The 19,110-nt window shown below is 40.6% G+C and overlaps 1 protein-coding gene across 1 annotated transcript in view; it reads left to right on the plus strand.

The window, feature by feature from the left end:
• MYO3B (myosin IIIB) overlaps nt 1-19,110 on the plus strand; it is a 395,903-nt gene that overhangs the window by 12,047 nt on the left and 364,746 nt on the right. The window contains exons 4-6 of the mRNA XM_064585824.1: nt 2,214-2,318; nt 2,560-2,659; nt 5,816-5,892. Coding sequence (XP_064441894.1) covers nt 2,214-2,318; nt 2,560-2,659; nt 5,816-5,892 — 282 coding nt within the window. The remainder of the gene's footprint in view (nt 1-2,213; nt 2,319-2,559; nt 2,660-5,815; nt 5,893-19,110) is intronic.

Genomic DNA, 19,110 nt, shown 5'->3' on the forward strand with positions numbered 1-19,110 from the left:
TCCTTCTTATCATGAGGTCCTCACTCTGTTGTCCTTGTCATTAAAACTCTAGTCTTATCCCTGTCCCCAAATGGAGCATAAAGTTCTGAATCTTCTGTAAGTCATGAATGAGCTGTAGGGAACTGTTAAAATCCCAGCCTTGGTCAGCCTCACCCTACCCTACTGCCATTTCTGTTCAACATGGACACCCCTTTGTTGGCATGAGGTTCCTATGAAAAGGTCTCCCCTTAGATTTACAAATGAAAAGAGGGTCATAAGAAATTGAAATTTCTATGATAATTGTGCCCTTATTTAGAACCCCTCAAGAGGGAGCATTGTCACTCCAATCTTTTTCTCTCAAGCTCTCCAAGCTCTATACCACCAGCTCCAGAGGGCTTTTCTTTTTCTTGAGAACTTCCCTTCTGTCATGTCATGATCATCATTTGACTCTCGTCAGTTCTCCAGTATTTGTTCCTTGAAATACAGAATCTATTTAGGGGAGTTCTGGAAAATTATCTTTGTCTGTTGAAAGCTTAGCTTTTAATACAAATCATGGCACTGAAAATGCATTCATTGCCCAAGAGGATATTAGATTGAATACTGAATGTTATTTGCCCTTTTTGGGTCATGTAAAACATAATCATAATCAAGAGAATGTGGAATCCTTTGGAAGACATTACCCTGGTTCTCAGCCTTAGGGCCATCAGAATGATCCGTGTTGAATTACAAGTTATACCTGACATTGGTAGAGAGTAGATTCCAAGGACACTTTAATCACAAACTGATGGGACCATCGTAGTCTTCAATGCATTTCACTGCTTTTAGGGTCCCTCCTAAATCATTCCTGATAGTAATTTTATCATGTTTTAAAGATTGCTAATTCTGAATTAGATTTTTAATCACATATTATTACTTTTGAGCAATTTAAATGGTAAAAAATGGGCAGATTCAGTTCCAGATCATTTTGATTGTTAACGTGTATGCAAGGTATCTGCCATTTATGTAACAGGGAATGATACACACATCAAATAAAAACATCTACTCACCCTTTGATAAAACATTACAGATATTCATAATTAGAGTGCAATAGATCCTACTGTGTTATCTTGATAAAGAGTTGTCTTCTTTTAGGAAAGGTGCTAATCTATGTTCCCTCATATTTCCTTGTTTATGAAAAGCCAGTTGATTCAAGCAGCCACAACCCCGGGGAGCCCCCCACTGTTCACTAGTTAACTCTTTCCCAAATTTCAGGTAAAGTGCCAGGGGGAAACCTAGTCTAAAGTGGGGTCTTAACCTTATAAGAGAAAGGATGGCTCTGAGAATCTGAAGGAAGCTCTGAATTTTCTCAGCAGAAAAAATGCAAGATGCATATACAACATGCCACCTACAATTTCAAGGTATTTACATGTCCTGCTCAAACCGATTAAGAACTTTTGATTTAAGACAGCATGTAGCAAGCCCAAACCTGCATATTGACTTCTACAGTTAGTAGAAATTATCCTTGAAAACCCTTAAATTTCCACAAAAGTATAGTATGCCTGGTTCACATAGTCTCAAATTTCAGTAATGTATAATATATAACAAAGAGCAAATATGCAAGATATACTTTTACAGTGTTTTTCATTACAGAAAAAAATAAGGGCATAAAGTTGCTGAATGCCCAGGGTTGAATATGAGAAGGTTAAACGCACAAATGAGGGAACTCCACCTCATAAATTTGACATGCAAATGGCAACTCTAGAAAGAGCTGCTGGTTGGGCTTCTGATGCCTGCAGTGCTAGCCCTGGAGACAGGAAGGTTTGAAATGAAATTTATTTCCTCCCAAGTATCAACGGCATCTTCTGGTCTTCTCTTATCCTTAAAATGCACGTGTATGTGTGTGTGTGTGGTATAGACAATATTCATGTAAAATGAAGAATATCCAATAAATCACCATGATTACTCATATGCTTTCTCTTTCAAATGTCTAAATAATTTGTGCTTTTATATTTCACTTGACAATCAACTTTTTGGACATGTACTTTCACTTATAAATCATCACCCTGAATAAATATACACATATACCCTAGGTTTGACGGTATAATGTAAATTTGAAGTTTAATTATTCTGACCTGGAGTTTTATGATCTGTAAATTTACTACATCAGGTCAATAATCAGCTTTTCTTCTTAATGTCTTTTTCATTTTCTTTTGTATGTCCTGCTGAATCTCTCTCCTTGGCACCTCCTCTTGCAGTTGTGTAATGGGGGCTCAGTCACCGAACTTGTCAAAGGTCTACTCAGGTGCGGCCAGCATTTGGATGAAGCAATGATCTCATACATCTTATATGGGGCCCTCTTGGTAAGAACATCCATCAGGCTGGGGATGACATCAGAGGGGGCAATTTGTAATCAGTTGGATCACAATTGCATATTAACAAGTGGAAATGGCCCTGTAATATGCAAGGTGTATAACAGCAGGGAGGTATAGCCAAATGTGGACGTTGATTGGATTTTTAAAGGTAGGGTAATTGTTTTAAAATAACCATTCAAATTTCCCCTTTCTCTTTCCTGTTGTTTGGTGGTGGTGGGACACCATGCAGGGCCTTCAGCATTTGCACAATAACCGAATCATCCACCGTGATGTCAAGGGGAATAACATTCTACTGACAACAGAAGGAGGAGTTAAGCTCGTTGACTTTGGTAATGACTGCTTGTCGTTTGTTTTCTTGATGTGTGCAGTTTAGCCCAAGGCAACAATTTATTGCAGTCTCAGAAGACTGGGGCCTCTCTGCTATCCCATAGGCTGAGGGGCTTTTCCAGTCAAACACAGACTGGAGAGTGGGGGGTTTACCAGATGGATCACCCTAGGAGATGGTGTTTGTTAATCTATTTTCAGCTTTGAAGCAATTTTATTAAAGATAGAAAATAAAAGTGTTTCAAAAGAAGAATTTGATGGAAAAACTTGCTTTTCTGGGAAGAATTTCTATTCTCAGGGCTGTTGTCTATAATTTACATTTCGTCATTTCTTCTTTTGCATATGAAAAGAGAAAGCAGTTTGGTCTTTCAAATGACTTTTTCTAGCCTCAGGCATACTTATTCCCAGTGAGCAGAAGGTAAAATAGTCCTTTGGGTCTGGCAGCTAACATCCCTTTAAATTGTGAATATTGCTGCTACATGTGAGGCTGGTTGAACTGGAAACATTAACAGGAAATGGAAATGTGAGAGGAAATGCAGAGCAATATCACCTAAGGCCAGAGACCTATTAAATATCTCCTTGCAACACTTATGTATTGATATTCACAAACCAACAAACCATTTGGTTTTCCTTTTTAAGTTTATTGAATGCTTTAGTCTTCTAAATGTGTTCAACAACAGTACTTCACTTTGATTGATACAAATAATGAGAAAACATTTACAGAAGCACTTTTTAAAATGTTCTTCATAAATGTCAACATAGTAGAAGAAAAGATTGATGATTTTGAATATTCATTGTTTTGTTGTTAAGAAAGAATTCAGTATTAAAATGTATTAGTGAATGATTTGCTTAGAAGAAATTACTCAAAAATAAATGAAGTTACTTTAGGTGTACTGGTTTATTTACTAAAAGAGCAAGCAAAGAAAAATAGCAGAGGGGGACTTTGTTCAAGTCTTATGCTCCTCCTTATTTATAAGGAATGGTATAACCCTATGAATGTGCTGTAGATAACATCAGAGATGTATTTTACACGTGGTCCCAAGGGCAGTCAATGTATTGTGAGGGGAAGAGCCTAGGAGGATGAGGATGGGGATTAATGCTGATTTATCTACTCACCAGCTTTGTGATTTGAAGTGAGTCTCCTAATCTTGCCAGTAGAAGGCAGTTGCTGCAAAAGAAATTTCTAGAAATTAAAAACAGAAAAGCTTTTTTTTTTTTTAACCAAAATTATAGCAGGGAATTTGGCAAAATAACAAATTATCCATGGCCAGTAGAGTTTAGAGAGCCCTCTTTGGATTTCTAATAAAGAGAATGCAAGTGTCCAGCAACCATCACCCAAAACAACCTGGGCCTTGGCAAAACTGTGCCTGATTCAGGTTTCTAAGTTCTCATCCTCAACAGCCTTAGTGGCAATGCTTGTGATTCTGTTAAGGGCTGCCTTAGATTTCTGCTCGGCATAAAAGAATACCTTATATTTGTAAAATATTTTACAATTTTTAAGTTATTTCACATTTGTTTTCTTATTTGATCTTTAAGAAGAACCCTTTGTGTTAGGTGTGACAGGTATCATTATCCCCAATTTGAGGATAAGAAAACTGAGGCTCAGAGTGAGGGTGTCTGCTTGAGGTCATACAATTAGGAAAAGGCATAATTGGGATGGAAAACAGGTCTTCTGACTGCTAATCCAGTGCATCTTTACTTCTACTTCATTCACTTGTTTTAAATGTATTTTTTTAAATTTCTTCATTCGAGACACAGAGATAGAGAGAGAGAGAGAGAGAGAGCATGAGCAGGGCGAGAAGCAGAGGGAGGGGGAGAAGCAGGCTCCCCGCCGAGCAGGGAGCCTGATGTGGGCCTCGATCCCAGGTCCCTGGGATCGTGACCTGAGCCGAAGGCAGATGTTTAACCATCTGAGCCACCCAGGTGCCCTACTTTATTCACTTGTATAAAGAAGAGAGCTGAAGACTTAAGATAGATAAAATACATTGGAATTACATTAAAATTCTGGTCCTCAACACTGAGCCCTAGATCATAATATTTTTCGTCAGCTTCTTTTTCCATTTGACAAACATAGGTTTCTTGCCAGGTTTCCAGGCTTCTAGGTAAGATAAGGGACTAGAAACTTTTTATGTTTCCAGTGATGCTCTATTATAAATAATACATGCCGATTTTCTTCGTCCATAAAATGAAGCACCATTTTAAGAAAGAAATCACCTGAAATATTTGGAAATATAATAGGAAGATATTTTGGGTTTAGTTCTTGATATATTCTTTTTTTTTTAAAGATTTATTTATGTATGTATGTATTTATTAGAAAGAGAGTACATAAGCGGGAGGGGCAGAGTAGAGGGAGAGAGAATCTCAAGCAGACTCCTCACTGACTTGGAGCTGGATGCAGGGCTCCATCTCATGACTCTGACATCATGACCTGAACCAAAACCAAGAGTCAGATGCTTAACCGACTGTGCCACCCAGGTCCCCTTTGATATTTTTTTTTCTTTCTTTTTTAAGATTTTATATATTTGACAGAGACAGCGAGAGCAGGAACACAAGCAGGGGGAGTGGGAGAGGGAGAGGGAGAAGCAGGCTTCCCACCGAGCAGAGAGCCCGATGCAGGACTCGATCCCAGGACCCTGGGATCATGACCTGAGCTGAAGGCAGACGCTTAACGACTGAGCCACCCAGGTGCCCCGATATTTTCTTTTAATTCCAATTCTGTAGCAATACGGGTAGGAATGTTCATTATGAAAAAGATATTCTAGTGATTTAGATAGAGAGGTAAGTGCTCCCACACAGTGACTGGCAAACTACAGTTTTGGCAAACTACAGGTCAACTGAATCTGACCTGCCTCCTCTTATATGACCTGTGAGAGAAAAGTGGATTCTACATTTTTAAATGATTGGGGAAAAAAATTCAAAAGAATATTTATGACATGTGAAAATTATATGTACCCATAAATAAATTTTTATGGAAACACAACCACACTCATTTGTTTCTGTGTTGTCCGTGCAGCTTTTTGCTCTCTAGTGGCAGTTATGATAGAGACTATATGGCTCTTGGAGCCTACTGACTATCTGACCCTTTATGGAAAAAGTTTGCCAGCCTCTGGTTTAGCATCACCCTCTGTTCACTGCTGAATTATGGTACCCTTTTCTTATAGGTGTCTCTGCTCAACTCACCAGTACACGTCTACGGAGAAACACATCTGTTGGCACCCCATTCTGGATGGCTCCTGAGGTAATCAGAAGGCATTTATTTATGTTGTTGAGTGTGCTGGTACTATGCCTTTTTATGAGAAAATCATATGCTTCCCCAAATTTTCAGAACTGTAAGTTCCGGTTTGGGGAGTGATAATGATGACACATAATCTGAGAAAAGCAGGATTAAGTCATAGCTAGCCTATAAGTTACCTTCATGCAATTAGAAAAAGGTGTTCCCTCCAGAAGATGCAGCTCTCTCCACAGGTCATGGCTTGGCAAGTTCACCCAGCCTTTGTGTAAGTTAGAAAAAGTCACCTTCCCTGCATAGGTGCACCCAGTGACACATGGATTGGTAAAGAGAAAGATTTCAGCTCCAGCCGGACTATGGCACTGTATGCAGAGGTCCTGGGGTTTTTTTTGTTGTTGTTACCAGGTAGATAGCAACTTCTCTTGTGTGATTTTTTGGCTCTCTAGTAAAACCTGGGATTTGGTCCTAATTTAGTTCTGGCATCGTCACAGAGGCTTCCATGAGATGAAACATGTAGAAGTTTGGGGAATTTTCCACCTAGATAAGGCATACCCTGAAATACTGATACAGCTTTGCTTGCCCTGTCAGCATTTAATTCCACAGTACTGGGGCCTGTGCCCTGAGCAGGTCTCTGGGATTAAGCAAATGGGCGCTTTTAATAACAGGACTGAGGCGTTCATCTCCTTAGAGGTCTTTCTATCTCCATTCTGACCCCATGGCTGTTCTTCCTCTATGTGACTGCACAGGTGAGCTCCTAACACAGCAGTCAGTTCACACCAATATGCTGAAAGTTTTTCAGTGGCTCACAATTCTCTATGGTCCTTTTTCATACTTGGGTTATGGACAGGCCCATTTTGGAGAAAAAGAAAAACCCTGCAGATTCCAGTGTTTACTTAAATCTTAAATGTTTCTTAAATAGGATTTAAAAAACATGAAACTAGTTCTGCCTTATGTTTATAAACTTCTGCCTTATGTTTATAGAACTATAAAACTAAAAGGAAAAAAATGTGTTATGAAAAAGCTACAGAGCCAGTATCATTCAAATAAACACCTTTAATATAATGAGACAGATGACACTGTTTTATGAAACTCAGTTGTCCTTTGCAGTATGAATATGTTTCAGAGCATGACAGCATGTATTATTTTGAGTTATTTTGTCCTACTTATTACCATGTACCATGTGGTGACCCCGTTCTCCCACCACTTTACTCAATTTCAGCTAGGGTGATCTTCAGACAACATCTTTGGTCTCTAACTGGTACATCTCTGTTGGCTTATGCTGACTTAATAGTAAACATAAATAGGGGCACTGAAATTGTGAGGCAAATGGTCATCCAGATGATTTGGAATATGTTTTTATCACTGTTCCTCCCATTTGATTACTAATAAAATTATTGCAACAAAAACATAAAAATTTTCATAGAGACCTTGTGAACCCCACTTTGAGAAACACTGTAGGACAGAATCAAAACTCCTTTGGAAGGTGAACAAAGCCCTTCATATTCCAGCCCATATCTACCTATCCACCTTCTTCTCAGGTTACTGATTCCCAATTTACTTGTTCTTAAGCCTCAAGAATAGTGAACAACAAGTTCACCCCAAATCCATGTTGATACAGCATTCCTTTAAACCCTTCCATGCACTGTTATATCTTCTGGAGTAGCCCTCAGAACTCTGACACGTTCCTCCTCAGTCTTCAGGTCTCAGCTCAGATGCACCTGTCTCCGGTACAAAACCTTCCCTAATGCCTGGCTGACACTGAGGCTCGTGTCCTTAAGTTTCTGTTGCAGCCTTTACAGCCTCCATTAGCACACTGTGATCATCCCATTGTAGTTGTCAGCGGGTCCTATGATGTCCAACTCTCAACATAGTGCTTGATACAGAGTAGGTGCTCAGTAAACTTCTGTCGGATGAATGAATCCATTGGTAAAAAAAAAAAAGCCAAAGGAGATGATGCATTTGAAGGGCAGTTTGCAGAGGCTTTATAACTACTGGTATCAACAAATTTCTCTGTAGATTTTGATTGATCTGTTATTAAAGAATAACTGAGGCCACTCAGCACATATTTAGGATGACATAACACCGAAGATGGTGTTCTTCTTCTAACCCACAGCAAGCTAGTGTTCCCACAATCACAAAACGTAAATAAGAGAAGCCTGCCCTTGGCTTTCTACATTTCTCATGCGGTGTGTGTGACTTTTCAGTTTCAGCTGGGTTGAATAAAATATGTGGAATGTTTCTAGAAGGGGCAGTATAGTGATCTGTGGTGAGCCTCTGTTGCCCATATTGTCTGGAACTGGTTGTGTTCTCAGCAGGGAAAAGCCAGCATGGCATCCTACCTGCTCTAGTGGTTAAGTTGAGGAGTAGGCAGATGGCCGTGTGGAGAGACAGTGCCTTTCAGCAGCAAGTGCCTGGTGACTCATGCCTGCCTCATAGATTCTCTCAGGATGCCTGCTTGTGCCAGGGGTATGCTGTCAGTCCCGGGCTGCAGTTCTTGGTGCTCAAGCCTACACAATCCTCATGTTTTTATGTTCTAAATGGAGAATTACTCTTTCCAACAAAGCTGCTTTTTTGCTTCATAATTCTGCATAAGAATGTCCACAGGAACAGTTTTCCATTTGTCTGGCCGATTCCACAAACATTTGTACTCTCCCTGGCGAGCAAAGCTTTGGGTCAAGAGCAGTTCTCGAAAGTATAATCAGCAGTGGTTCAAATGAACATTGCCTTCATGTGACAGCCTGCGTAGTATATTGATCTTAATATGCTTTTGCTTCTCTAGTGTGAATAAGCGGTGTTTAGATTAAACATGACAACAATGCCTGTACCAGTGGCATGAAATCCTTGCAGGTGACCAGGGCTTTTATTTTGAAAATGCAGCTGAAAGATCCTTGATCCTGTTTAATTTTGAGAAATGGAACCCAATTATTCTTTCCACAGTTTTATTTCCATTTTTATTTCGCCAGCTTGAGTAACTTCAGTATTTAATTCAAGTAGACTATACTACAAACCAGGTAGCTAATGGAATGTGACCACACCACAATCAAATGTTGATGAACAGTCCAAATGCACAGTTCACTGGGGCAGCTCAAAGCTGCGGCAGGCATTGACTCTGAGATTGTCAACACTCTCCACTTATTTCCTCTCACTGCCTCATCTGGATATGACTAAAGTTGAAAAATACTCGGTAAAAGCAGTATCAACTCAGCAAAATAGAAGAAGAATTCTAGGGGTGCCCTTAAGTGTGATAGTACTTCATACTATGACTTAGGGAAGACAAGAGGGAAAGAAAAACACTCAACATAGAAACTATGTGTTTAACAGATTACCCTGAGCAAAATGACTTAAGCAATAGGAAATTAAGCTTCTCGCGTAAGGACAGACGTGGGGAGTTGCAGAGTTTGTTGGTTCAGCAGCTACGTGAAGCCATCAAAAATCCCGGCTGTGCCTGCTGCGACCTGCATGGCTTTGTAGGTAGGGGCTGACTTGGGGGGCAGTCTTGCCTGTGAATATCTGAGGGGCAGTAGTGGCTCCAGTATTGCAGTAGCCACCAGTGAAAGTACGCTTGGTACAAACAGACGCCCCCCTTTACTTCCATGAGGCTGATCTTGTGTTGAAGAAGTTAAAGAGGGTTCTCCTCCTGTCCTGGGGTCAAAGGCTATCTGCTCCATATTCGTTTTCTAGGACTGCCATAACAAAGTAATACAAACTCTGTGGCTTAAAACAACGGAAATTTATTATCTCCCAGTTCTGGAGGCTAGAAGTCCAAAATCAGGGCATCAGCAGGGCTTCGCTTCCTCTGAAGCCTCCAAGATCCTTTCTCGTTTCTTCCTAGCTTCTGGTGGTTTGCTGGCAGTCTTCAGTATTCTTTGGCCTCCAGTATCTGCCTTTGTAGTCACAAGGCCCTCTCCCTCTGTGTCTCTGCCTTAACATGGCTATCTCCTCATAAGGACGCCAGTCACATTGGATTGGGGGCCCACCCTGCTCCAGTATGAACTCACCTTGACTCAACTAATTACATCTATAGCAACCCTATTTCCAAATAAGTTTTCATTCTGAGGTTCTGAGGGTTAGCACTTCAACATATTTTTTTTGGAGGATACAACTTAACCCATAACAGCCCTCCAAATTCTTAATACCCCTCCTGTAGTAAATAATTCAAGTTTCCAGGATAATCAGCCACTCTTTTGGGATCTACAGGTCTGCATGTTAGAGGAGCTAGCTTAGAGAGCTCAGCTTTGGCTCTCTGCGCGCGCACACACACACACACACACATGCTCGCACACACACACTGTTCTCTCACAGCCTCAGGTGTTTAAGGCAAACACAGTTCTTTCTGGATGTACTAAGCATAACAAATTGCCTTCCCACCTGGGTACTCAGCATCTTCAGAATTTTGTTCTGTCCTACCTGATCTCTAGCCAAGCATTTTTTTTTTATTATCTCCTGCGATGTTTGACTCAGGTTACCTCCTTCAACCCTCCGTTTACATTGAACTTCTGGTCTCCCTGCCTCTTACTTTAGCCTATATCTTAGACATATATACATACATACATATATATATATATGTATGTATATATTTAACACAGTCTTCCTATTAGCTATGTTTATTGTCTATTTTCTACTCTACTGTTTCCTGACAGCCAATTTCTTATAATAAATATTATGCATAATAGTATCTCACATTTGCATGGAACTTTTACAGATATTATTTTTTAAGTGCTCACACCTATCTGTGAGGATGTCAGTTAGGCATGAGTACATGACTTAATAGATAAGGTATCCAAGGTTCTGCCAGGCTAAGTGCTCAGGGACACTGACTGGGTAGGTGGGTAACAGTGACTAGAATCTATATTTTGTGACCCACTGAACTAGAAGATTTCCAATACAGCCCATGTCCACTGTCAGTGTTGGTATTGCTCAGCTAGTATTTGTATCACTTACATGCCTGGTAATATCCTGGTCTGTAACAAAATGGGATACAGGCCTACTTTATGTGTATTGATGGTGATGGTGGGGGGTTGGGGAAATTGATCCTTCATCTTCCCTTCCCACCGTCACATGTAGCAAAGAATTAAACTGAATGTTTGTAAATGACTGAAACTCAAGAAAAAGGACCAAAGTATCACTGTTATTTTTATTGGGGACATTTGTAGACTGTTAGAATAATGCCTTAGAGTTAACTGGTATGCATGGGTGTGGCCATACTGATTGGTAAAATATTGAAATACTTCTATTCTGGATGGTAAGTGGCTGGCCTCCAGAGCCCCTTGAGTGCTCCTCAGCCACCAGAGGTGCCTGTCTCTTTCCTTCGGACACCCCAGATCTCCTAATGGTTCACCCACTACAGGTAATATCTGTCAAGCAAGGGACCACAAGGACCAGCTCCAGTGCCATGAGCCAGCTGAGTGTCAGATAGTTTGAATATTGTACCTGCTAATAAGCAAGTGTATGGTGGGAAGGGGACTTTCACTTGCTTGAGGATACATTAATGTATCAGGAACTAGGTTAGGGGTATTTAACACATCATTTCATTTCAACAGCTCTCTGTAGTAGATGCTATTTTCTCCATTTTGCCACTGAGGAAACTGAGGCTCAAAGAAATGTATAGGAGAGGTCATGCCCAAATCCACATACCTAGTAAGTACCAGAACTGTTTGGCCTTTCAGAGCGTGGGCATGCAAGTCCCATTTGACAGATGAAGAAACTAAGGCAGGGAGAGGCCATTCTCTGTGCTAGTTCAGAGCAGTCTCGGTCCCAGAATTCAGGTTTCCCAACCCACTTTGTTGTATGAGCTCATACAACAAAGACACACAGAGATGTAGTAGAAGAATACTCTGAAACTAGAGCATGAGACACATCATTTTAAAAGACATACATGAAGGACCTGTCACCTGTAATTTATAGTTGACTACAATTTGCAGTCCTACCAGGGAGAGAAGTGGCCCATATATTAAGGATCCAGTTTACTCGGCATCTTCTTAAAACAGCTAAAGATCTGTTTCTGTATTAGAAAGCAGACTTACGGATGAAGTAAACATTTGCTTCTTTTTAGAAAAAAAAAAAAAAAAAAATTTTTTTTTTTGTTTTTACTTCCATCTGCTCATTGTTGCAAACAAGAGCTAATCAGTTGAGCAGAGAAACAGATGTGCTGCGACAGCTCCAAGACTGGGTCTCTCTCTGCCTGAAAAAGGGTCGTTGACACGGGACAGTTGCCATAACAACAAGCTTACACAAATGCAGAAATATCACAGGCTTTTTGCACCGCTCTTGCCTTCATTAATTATGCCTTTCCTAGCTAAATGGCACAATAATGCTATTTCCTTTGACACTTTCAGGACTAGAGATGACGAATGAGATATTTTGTGTTGAAGGGCTCAGAAAGCCATAAAACAGTACAGAACTGAAATATTATTGTCATTATTACCATTTTGCTTCCTAAGCTCTAGCTAATGGATTTGGTTCCCAAATAAGAGTTAGCATTTGTTGAGTGCTTACTATGTGCCAGGTACTAAGTGCATTATTTTTTATTTTTTTTAGGAAATGATTTTTTATTGTTTATTTTTTTTATTGAAGTATAGTTGACACACATTGTTACTTTAATTTCAGGAGTACAGTATAATAATTCAACAACTCTATATGTTATGCTATCCTTACCATGAGTATAGCTACCATCTGTCACTATACAAAGCTATTAAAATACCATTGACTATATATTCCCTATGCTGTATTTTTCATCCCCATGACTTATTCATTCCATAACTGGAAGCCTGTACCTCCCACTCCCCTTCACCTATTTTTTTTTTAAACTTTTTTTTTTTTTTTTAAAGATTTTATTTATTTATTTGAGACAGAGAGAATGAGAGAGACAGAGAGCACATGAGAGGGGGGAGGGTCAGAGGGAGAAGCAGGCTCCCTGCTGAGCAGGGAGCCCGATGCGGGACTCGATCCCGGGACTCCAGGATCATGACCTGAGCCGAAGGCAGTCGCTTAACCAACCGAGCCACCCAGGCGCCCCCCTTCACCTATTTTGCTCATTGCCCTATCCCTCTCCCCTCTGGCAACCACGAGTTTGTGGTTTGTATTTAGGGTCTTGTTTCTGCTCTGTTTGTTCTTTTGTTTTGTGTTTTAGATTCCACATGTAAGTGAAATCATATGGTATTTGTCTTTCTCTCTGTTAGCATAATACCCCCAGGTCCATCTGTGTTGTCACAGATGGCAAGATCTCATTCTTTTTTATGGCTGTGTGATATTCCATTGTATATAAAGACCACATTCTTCTTTATCCATTCACATATTGATGGACGCTTGTATTGCTTCATATCTTGACTATTGTAAATAATGCAGCAGTAAACATAGGGGTGTAGACATCTTTTGGCACTGCTTTATATGAATGAATTCATTTATAATCCTCACAATAACTCCATAAAGTCAGTGCTATTACTAGTCCAATGTTTTAGATTAAGTAAGTCACAGAAAATACTGTTCTTGTCCTTGGACCAAGTATTATGATGTCACCAGGATTTGAACCCAGCTATTTTGCTCCAGAATCCTTCCTCTTAACCACTATACTAGCGCAAATGGTTTAATTGTGACCACCAGTGTACCAGGTAAGATGTTAACCTTTTCAATTTCAAAATTATTTTGGGTAAGAATTATCCTTCCTAATCTGTTGAGGAAAATGTAATCATTCAGCATGACACTAGAAGTCATTGTGATTAATACGCAAGGGAAGGATCCAAAAAAAATAAAATGACAAAGTTCTTCAGAAGAGAATTTAGGAGATTTAGATTTTAGTTTTAGCTCTGCCACTCATTTTTAAAAAGTGATTGTGGTTCAGTTATTTTAATATGGCTTCAGTTTGGGTAGAAAAGTTAAGAGCACACATTTTGGAGTCAGACCTGGGAGCAAATCGTAGGTGTTTACCCACCTAACCATGGACCTCAAGCAAGTTACTGAATATTTGTGATTAGTAAGGTGGAAGAAGTTAAAAGAGGTAAAATGAAAAGAAAAAAAAAAAAAAGAACAGCTTCAAAGGACAAAATTAAGTGACGCTCTGAACATTTTTGGTGCAGTCCCTGGCATAGTAAGTGCTTTAAAAAATGGTGGCTCATAGTGTCTGCACCTCACTCCTCCCTAACCTGTTCTCTTCTGTACGAAGAAGAGATTGGCTTGGGTAGTTTCTGCCTCCAAGCTCCCTTCTATTTTTCAGAGAACATTTACAGTTTTTAGGGAAAAAAGCCTCTTCTAGCTCCCATATTCCATGGCTTTAGTATTCCTCTGATAATGAAAGCAGGATCTCTTCAAACTCTCAGTAAGGTTGAAGTGATAAAAATGGTGAGAACATTAGAGTCCATTTTTACCTGACTTTGTTTTAAATGGCTGGGTATTGGGATCCCATGTGCCAGTCATTTCACTTTAAGGAATGCAGGCCTTGGTTGCTCAGGAGATTCAAGTGAGGGTGAGGGGTTTAGAACCCAGATCACTGGCTGGAAGACCTGTGTGTCTTCCCCCAAGACATTTATTCCTGAGATTCTGTAGCCATTTGTGTTCCTGGATTCCCTCCAGACTCCTGTGTCAGCTTCTAAGAAACAGAGGGATTCCCTTCCTCCTTGTTCTGGGCTGACCCTGCCTGCATTCCCACAGTGGTTCTGCCTTGAAGGGCTCTGAAGCATAACCCAGGAACTTGGGGCCCTGGTGGGTAAAGGGCCCAGGGCAAGGGTGTAATGACTGAGTGCAGCCCCAGTCTTTAACCTCAGCTCCAGCTGAGCGGTCCCCCCTCAGCTGGAGCTCTGCAGGGAAGTTGAGTCATGTGTCATGTTAGTGCAGAGGTGGGGGGCTGGCCCTGGAGGTGGTGGTGACATGTCATTACCCTCCTCCTGGTGGGTCTAAATATAGAATTCCCTCTGAGGGCTTCAGCTCCCAGATGTGCAGAAGCATGTGAGGCCCAGAGCAGAAGCCTCATATTCCCTCTACCCCTACCATCCCCCACTCAGTGCTGAGCAAGAAGTATCAAAATAATGGCCTCTGTGAACATTTGGAGCTTTCCAGGCTGTCCTCCCACCCCTCTGGGGAGGTGAGAAGGGCCAAACTGTTCTTGTTTGCTGAAGTGCTTGCTGAAGGAATGTCAGACCCGGCCTTGGCTCTTCCTGAGCTCTGAGTCCCAAGTTACCTGGTGGCTATGCTCCCATCAGTGCCTCCACTGGCCTGCCCAGGGCCCAGGGGCTCGGCCCCATGAAAGGGAGTTCATGCCTAGGCCAGACCCTGCATTTGATCTTTTGCCTGATGGTCATTGAGCTGGAGGAGGAAGCAAAGGGAGGAGGGTATTCAGCCTTCGGAATGGGATCCCAGAGGAGCCTTGGGGTGGGAGTGAGGCAGGAGCAGGTGGGGTGTGGGGAGACTAGTATTTGTGGCACTGTATTATGTCCCAGGTTTTTTCCACACCTTCTTTAGTCTTAGAAGGTTAAAGGAAATGACTATCTGGTAGGAATGTATGACATTCCCAAGGGCATCCTGGTTTGCATGGTGACATCAGTCTGTGAGAGGATAGAATCCAGAGACAACTTGCAAATAAAGAGGTATGCCTACGTTGGAGCATTCAGATATTCTATTTGATTTGCTTCCCTTCCTATTTTTCAGATGTATTATGGAGGAGAAAACTACCCCCCTCCATTAGTTTCTTATTGTGGGCTCATGCTTCAATTCTGTTACCTACTAGCTGTGTGACTTTGGGCAAGTTTCTTAACCTTTCTGAATCTGTTTCCTCACTGGGGTAATTAAACCTGACCTAGCAAGCTGTAAAATGAACTGAACTGTATAACTGCTACTCATTATTTCCTTAACTGAACTCTGGTAGAAATGGAGCATTAGCTGGTAAAGGGAAGGGGCAGCAAGGAAGTGAGACGTGGCAGTAAATCCACCTGCTTAAGTGGAGAGTGTGCTTATATGCTCACAGAATGGAAGTTCCTGTGGCTGTGGCTTATGGTACATGAAATCTCTTTGGCAATGACCTAGCATTCCCTGTTTAATAAGAATTCCCAGGAGATGCCTCACTCAGGAGGATAGTGGGGGAACCATGGAGCTTGCTCCTGGTATGGCCACAAACCAGCTGTGTAACTCTGGACAAGTCACATCCCCACCCCCAGCTCTGGGACTTAAGTTTCCAAGGGGGTTGAATGAATCCTAAGATCCCTTCTAGCATCCATTTCTAGTGGGGAAAGCTGCTGCAGCAGGGGAGGGCAGTGGGGTTATCTTGGGTTTTCAAGCAAATGTGCTCCTTTAGAGCCTTTTTTCTTTTTTAAATTAAACAACATTTATTTCTCACAGTTCTAAAGGCTGGAAGTCCAAAATCAGCGTGTTAGCAGCTTCAGTATCTGGTGAGGCCTGCTAGCCTCCTGGTTCACAGATACTGTCTTCTCGGTATCCTTACATGGATTCAGAACCTTTTGAGTACTAAGGACACATAGAAGAATGTGGGCACACTAATTTACCTTTCACAAAAGAGTTCTGTGAATATTGGTCCTGAGTTTAAGTATGGGGCTTATCACATAAATAAGAATAAGTTACACATTCCTGGGGCTTTGGGGAATTTAAGTGCAAAAATCAGTGTTGTGTGCTGGCCTCAAACCCAAAACCAGTCCACCTCTAACCTCCACTACCATGGTGGGAAGTTGGTATTGTGTAGGCATTAATTTGAACCTTGTTTTATTTCTCTAAAGGTATAAGTTGAATGTTAGCAATCCTGAGAAAAGCCTTATAGAACATTATATTTTAATTAGAGAACTTCCTGAATTTCATAAAGATAATATAAACCATTTTTGGCAATTTCTCAGTATACAAAATATAGGTTCAAGTCTAGCCTTGAGTTTTCTGAAAGAACCCCCCCCAAAAAACCCAACCCTATCAATTTCAGTTCTTCTAGTCCACCTCCCCTTTGCAAAAATATTCAAGCAAATCTCAAATATATCCTCCCTTGAAGTTATATTTCACCCAAGGGAAGAGCCTTCATATGTTTATTCAGTATCTCAGCTTGTAACACTTTAAGATGCTTGTATGTGAAACTGATGAATAATATTTGCCATTGGAATATTTATAACTGCAACTTCCAGTTCCAGAGAAGTTCTGTTTTAGAAATCTTTAAGATCAGTAACATATACCAATTATGCTGCATAAATTACATAAGCAAAATTAGGAATCCTATTTGCCTGCCTACTTCTCAGCCCATCTTATTTGCCAGTGTGTTGACTGCATTTTTGGGCTCAAGGTCAGGCAAGGATTCATAGCTTTAGGTCTATTTGCCTTGCTGATTTTAAAGCTGAATTTAGCTCTTGAAATAACATTTTGCCTGTGTACTTGAGTGAAATTTTAATTTCGAGCTTTGATTATAATTTTGGATCACACAATCAATTCTATTAAGGTGAGAAATCAGAACATATAAGGCAAACCTAACTGCATATTTAATGACATTTTAAAATATTAGTGGGAAAATGAGATAGTCTGAATAACATCTATTATTTTTTAAGTTTGATAAGCTATTTTTTATAAGAGTAAAAAATATTTTTCCTTATGTTAGATGGTGCTCCTATAATACTACTTGCTTGAAAGTATTGGTTAAAATCACATTATTGAAAAAGATTTCAGCCCAGCAGCACTTTGATATATAATTTGATAAATGGTTTAAGTTAAATATCTTGTTGGAGAAATCTAGGTTTTCTGAATGCAGGAGCTCATATGTTACTGTCTTTTAACCCCTTTACATCTAATACAGGTGTTCTTTTTAGATAGTGAAGACCTGAGATGAGGAGAGACTGTTTTGTTCCCTCAGGTTCCTATAGCCCACGTCTTTTTGCAAGAGATAGAAAGTGGATCTTACCTCTATCTTCAGAGCTTAATCAGCAAGCCCTACTCTTAGTCAAGGCTGAAATGAAACTATAATCTTGGGGCATTTCATGGGATGGTGGTGGCCTAAGAAAGTGAAAGTACTCCCTGTAGCCTTGTGCTTACAATAGAAAGGGATATTGTTGGGAAGGGAATTTCTTTAATCTCACGGGTACCTCGTTTCATGACTGACACTACTTTTAACCTTCCAACTGGTTGATGAAAAATCCCAACAGCAAATAAATGCTCTGGAGGAACGAAAGACATCCTTGAAAATTAAGGCAAACTTTTCAATACTATTTACATTTTCAAGACAAAAAACAGACAACATTTGCTTTTGTTATAGAAATAATTCATGGTCCCTCTAGACAATTTAGAAAATGCAAAAAGGGTTAAAGAAGTAAACAAAATAGATATTACCCATATATCAGTGATGCAATGATATCTACAATTAACTTTTGATACCACAGAAAAAGCTGGGTAACCAGCATTTTCATAATCAGTGAATCAGACAAGGCCCAGAGAAGGGGTTGCTTGGTTTGCATGGGAAGAAGAGATGTAGGGATATTAGGTCATTTGCTAAAGTAATCCAGTAAGGGAATGGCAAAACCAGAATGAAAATGCCTGGCTCTGGGATTTTCTTTCACCAGCCAGAGCTACAAACTTTTTCTACAATCCAAGAGCTACTGAGTGGTTTTTTCTCTGCCGTTCCCCTGGTAACTGAGGAAAGGGTCACCCGTCCTCAACAGAAATCAGCCGACCATGCCCAACGGTGGACCAGGAGATGATATGTGTCAAAGCAGTTGTGTTATCAAGTTGTGGGTACAGTTTTACCCCCTGAACTCCTTCATGAGAGTGGAGGAGGTGCTCCCTCTGTGGGGCTGGAAGGAATGACAAGGCAGGGTTAGAGAGTCTGGAACTTTGGAATTCGTTAGCCTGAAGAAGGCTAAGGAGAACTGCCCTAACAAAGAGGGTTGACCGCTAGCCTTTGCTCCAAAGACCAGTAGAGCTAAACGGTTAGTGAACACATTTCTTGTTCTCATGCCCTTCCAGAAAGAAAAGTTTTTGGCAGCCAAGGTGGTAATGACCGACATTTGGGAGGCTCAAGCCCACCTCCGGGTAAAATAGCTATTGCCATTGGGCACTGTGGCTGCTAACACACAGATAATGCTAGTAATCCAAGCATTAGTGTGTTTCCTCTTCCTAAAATAAGCAGCAGTGTAGTCTAAGTGTACCAGAAAAGCTGTAAGTTCTCATTTCAAGGTAGGAATCTGGACATGCTCCATTAACCAGCATCCAAACAAGTGCTCTGTCGTTGAAGCTCATCTTCCCTAACAGAGGCGTTATCACAGC

Source organism: Mirounga angustirostris, unplaced genomic scaffold, assembly GCF_029215605.1.
Source record: "Mirounga angustirostris isolate CCGP_5_RB_7025 unplaced genomic scaffold, mMirAng1.0.hap1 SCAF_3, whole genome shotgun sequence".
Classification (NCBI taxonomy): domain Eukaryota; kingdom Metazoa; phylum Chordata; class Mammalia; order Carnivora; family Phocidae; genus Mirounga; species Mirounga angustirostris.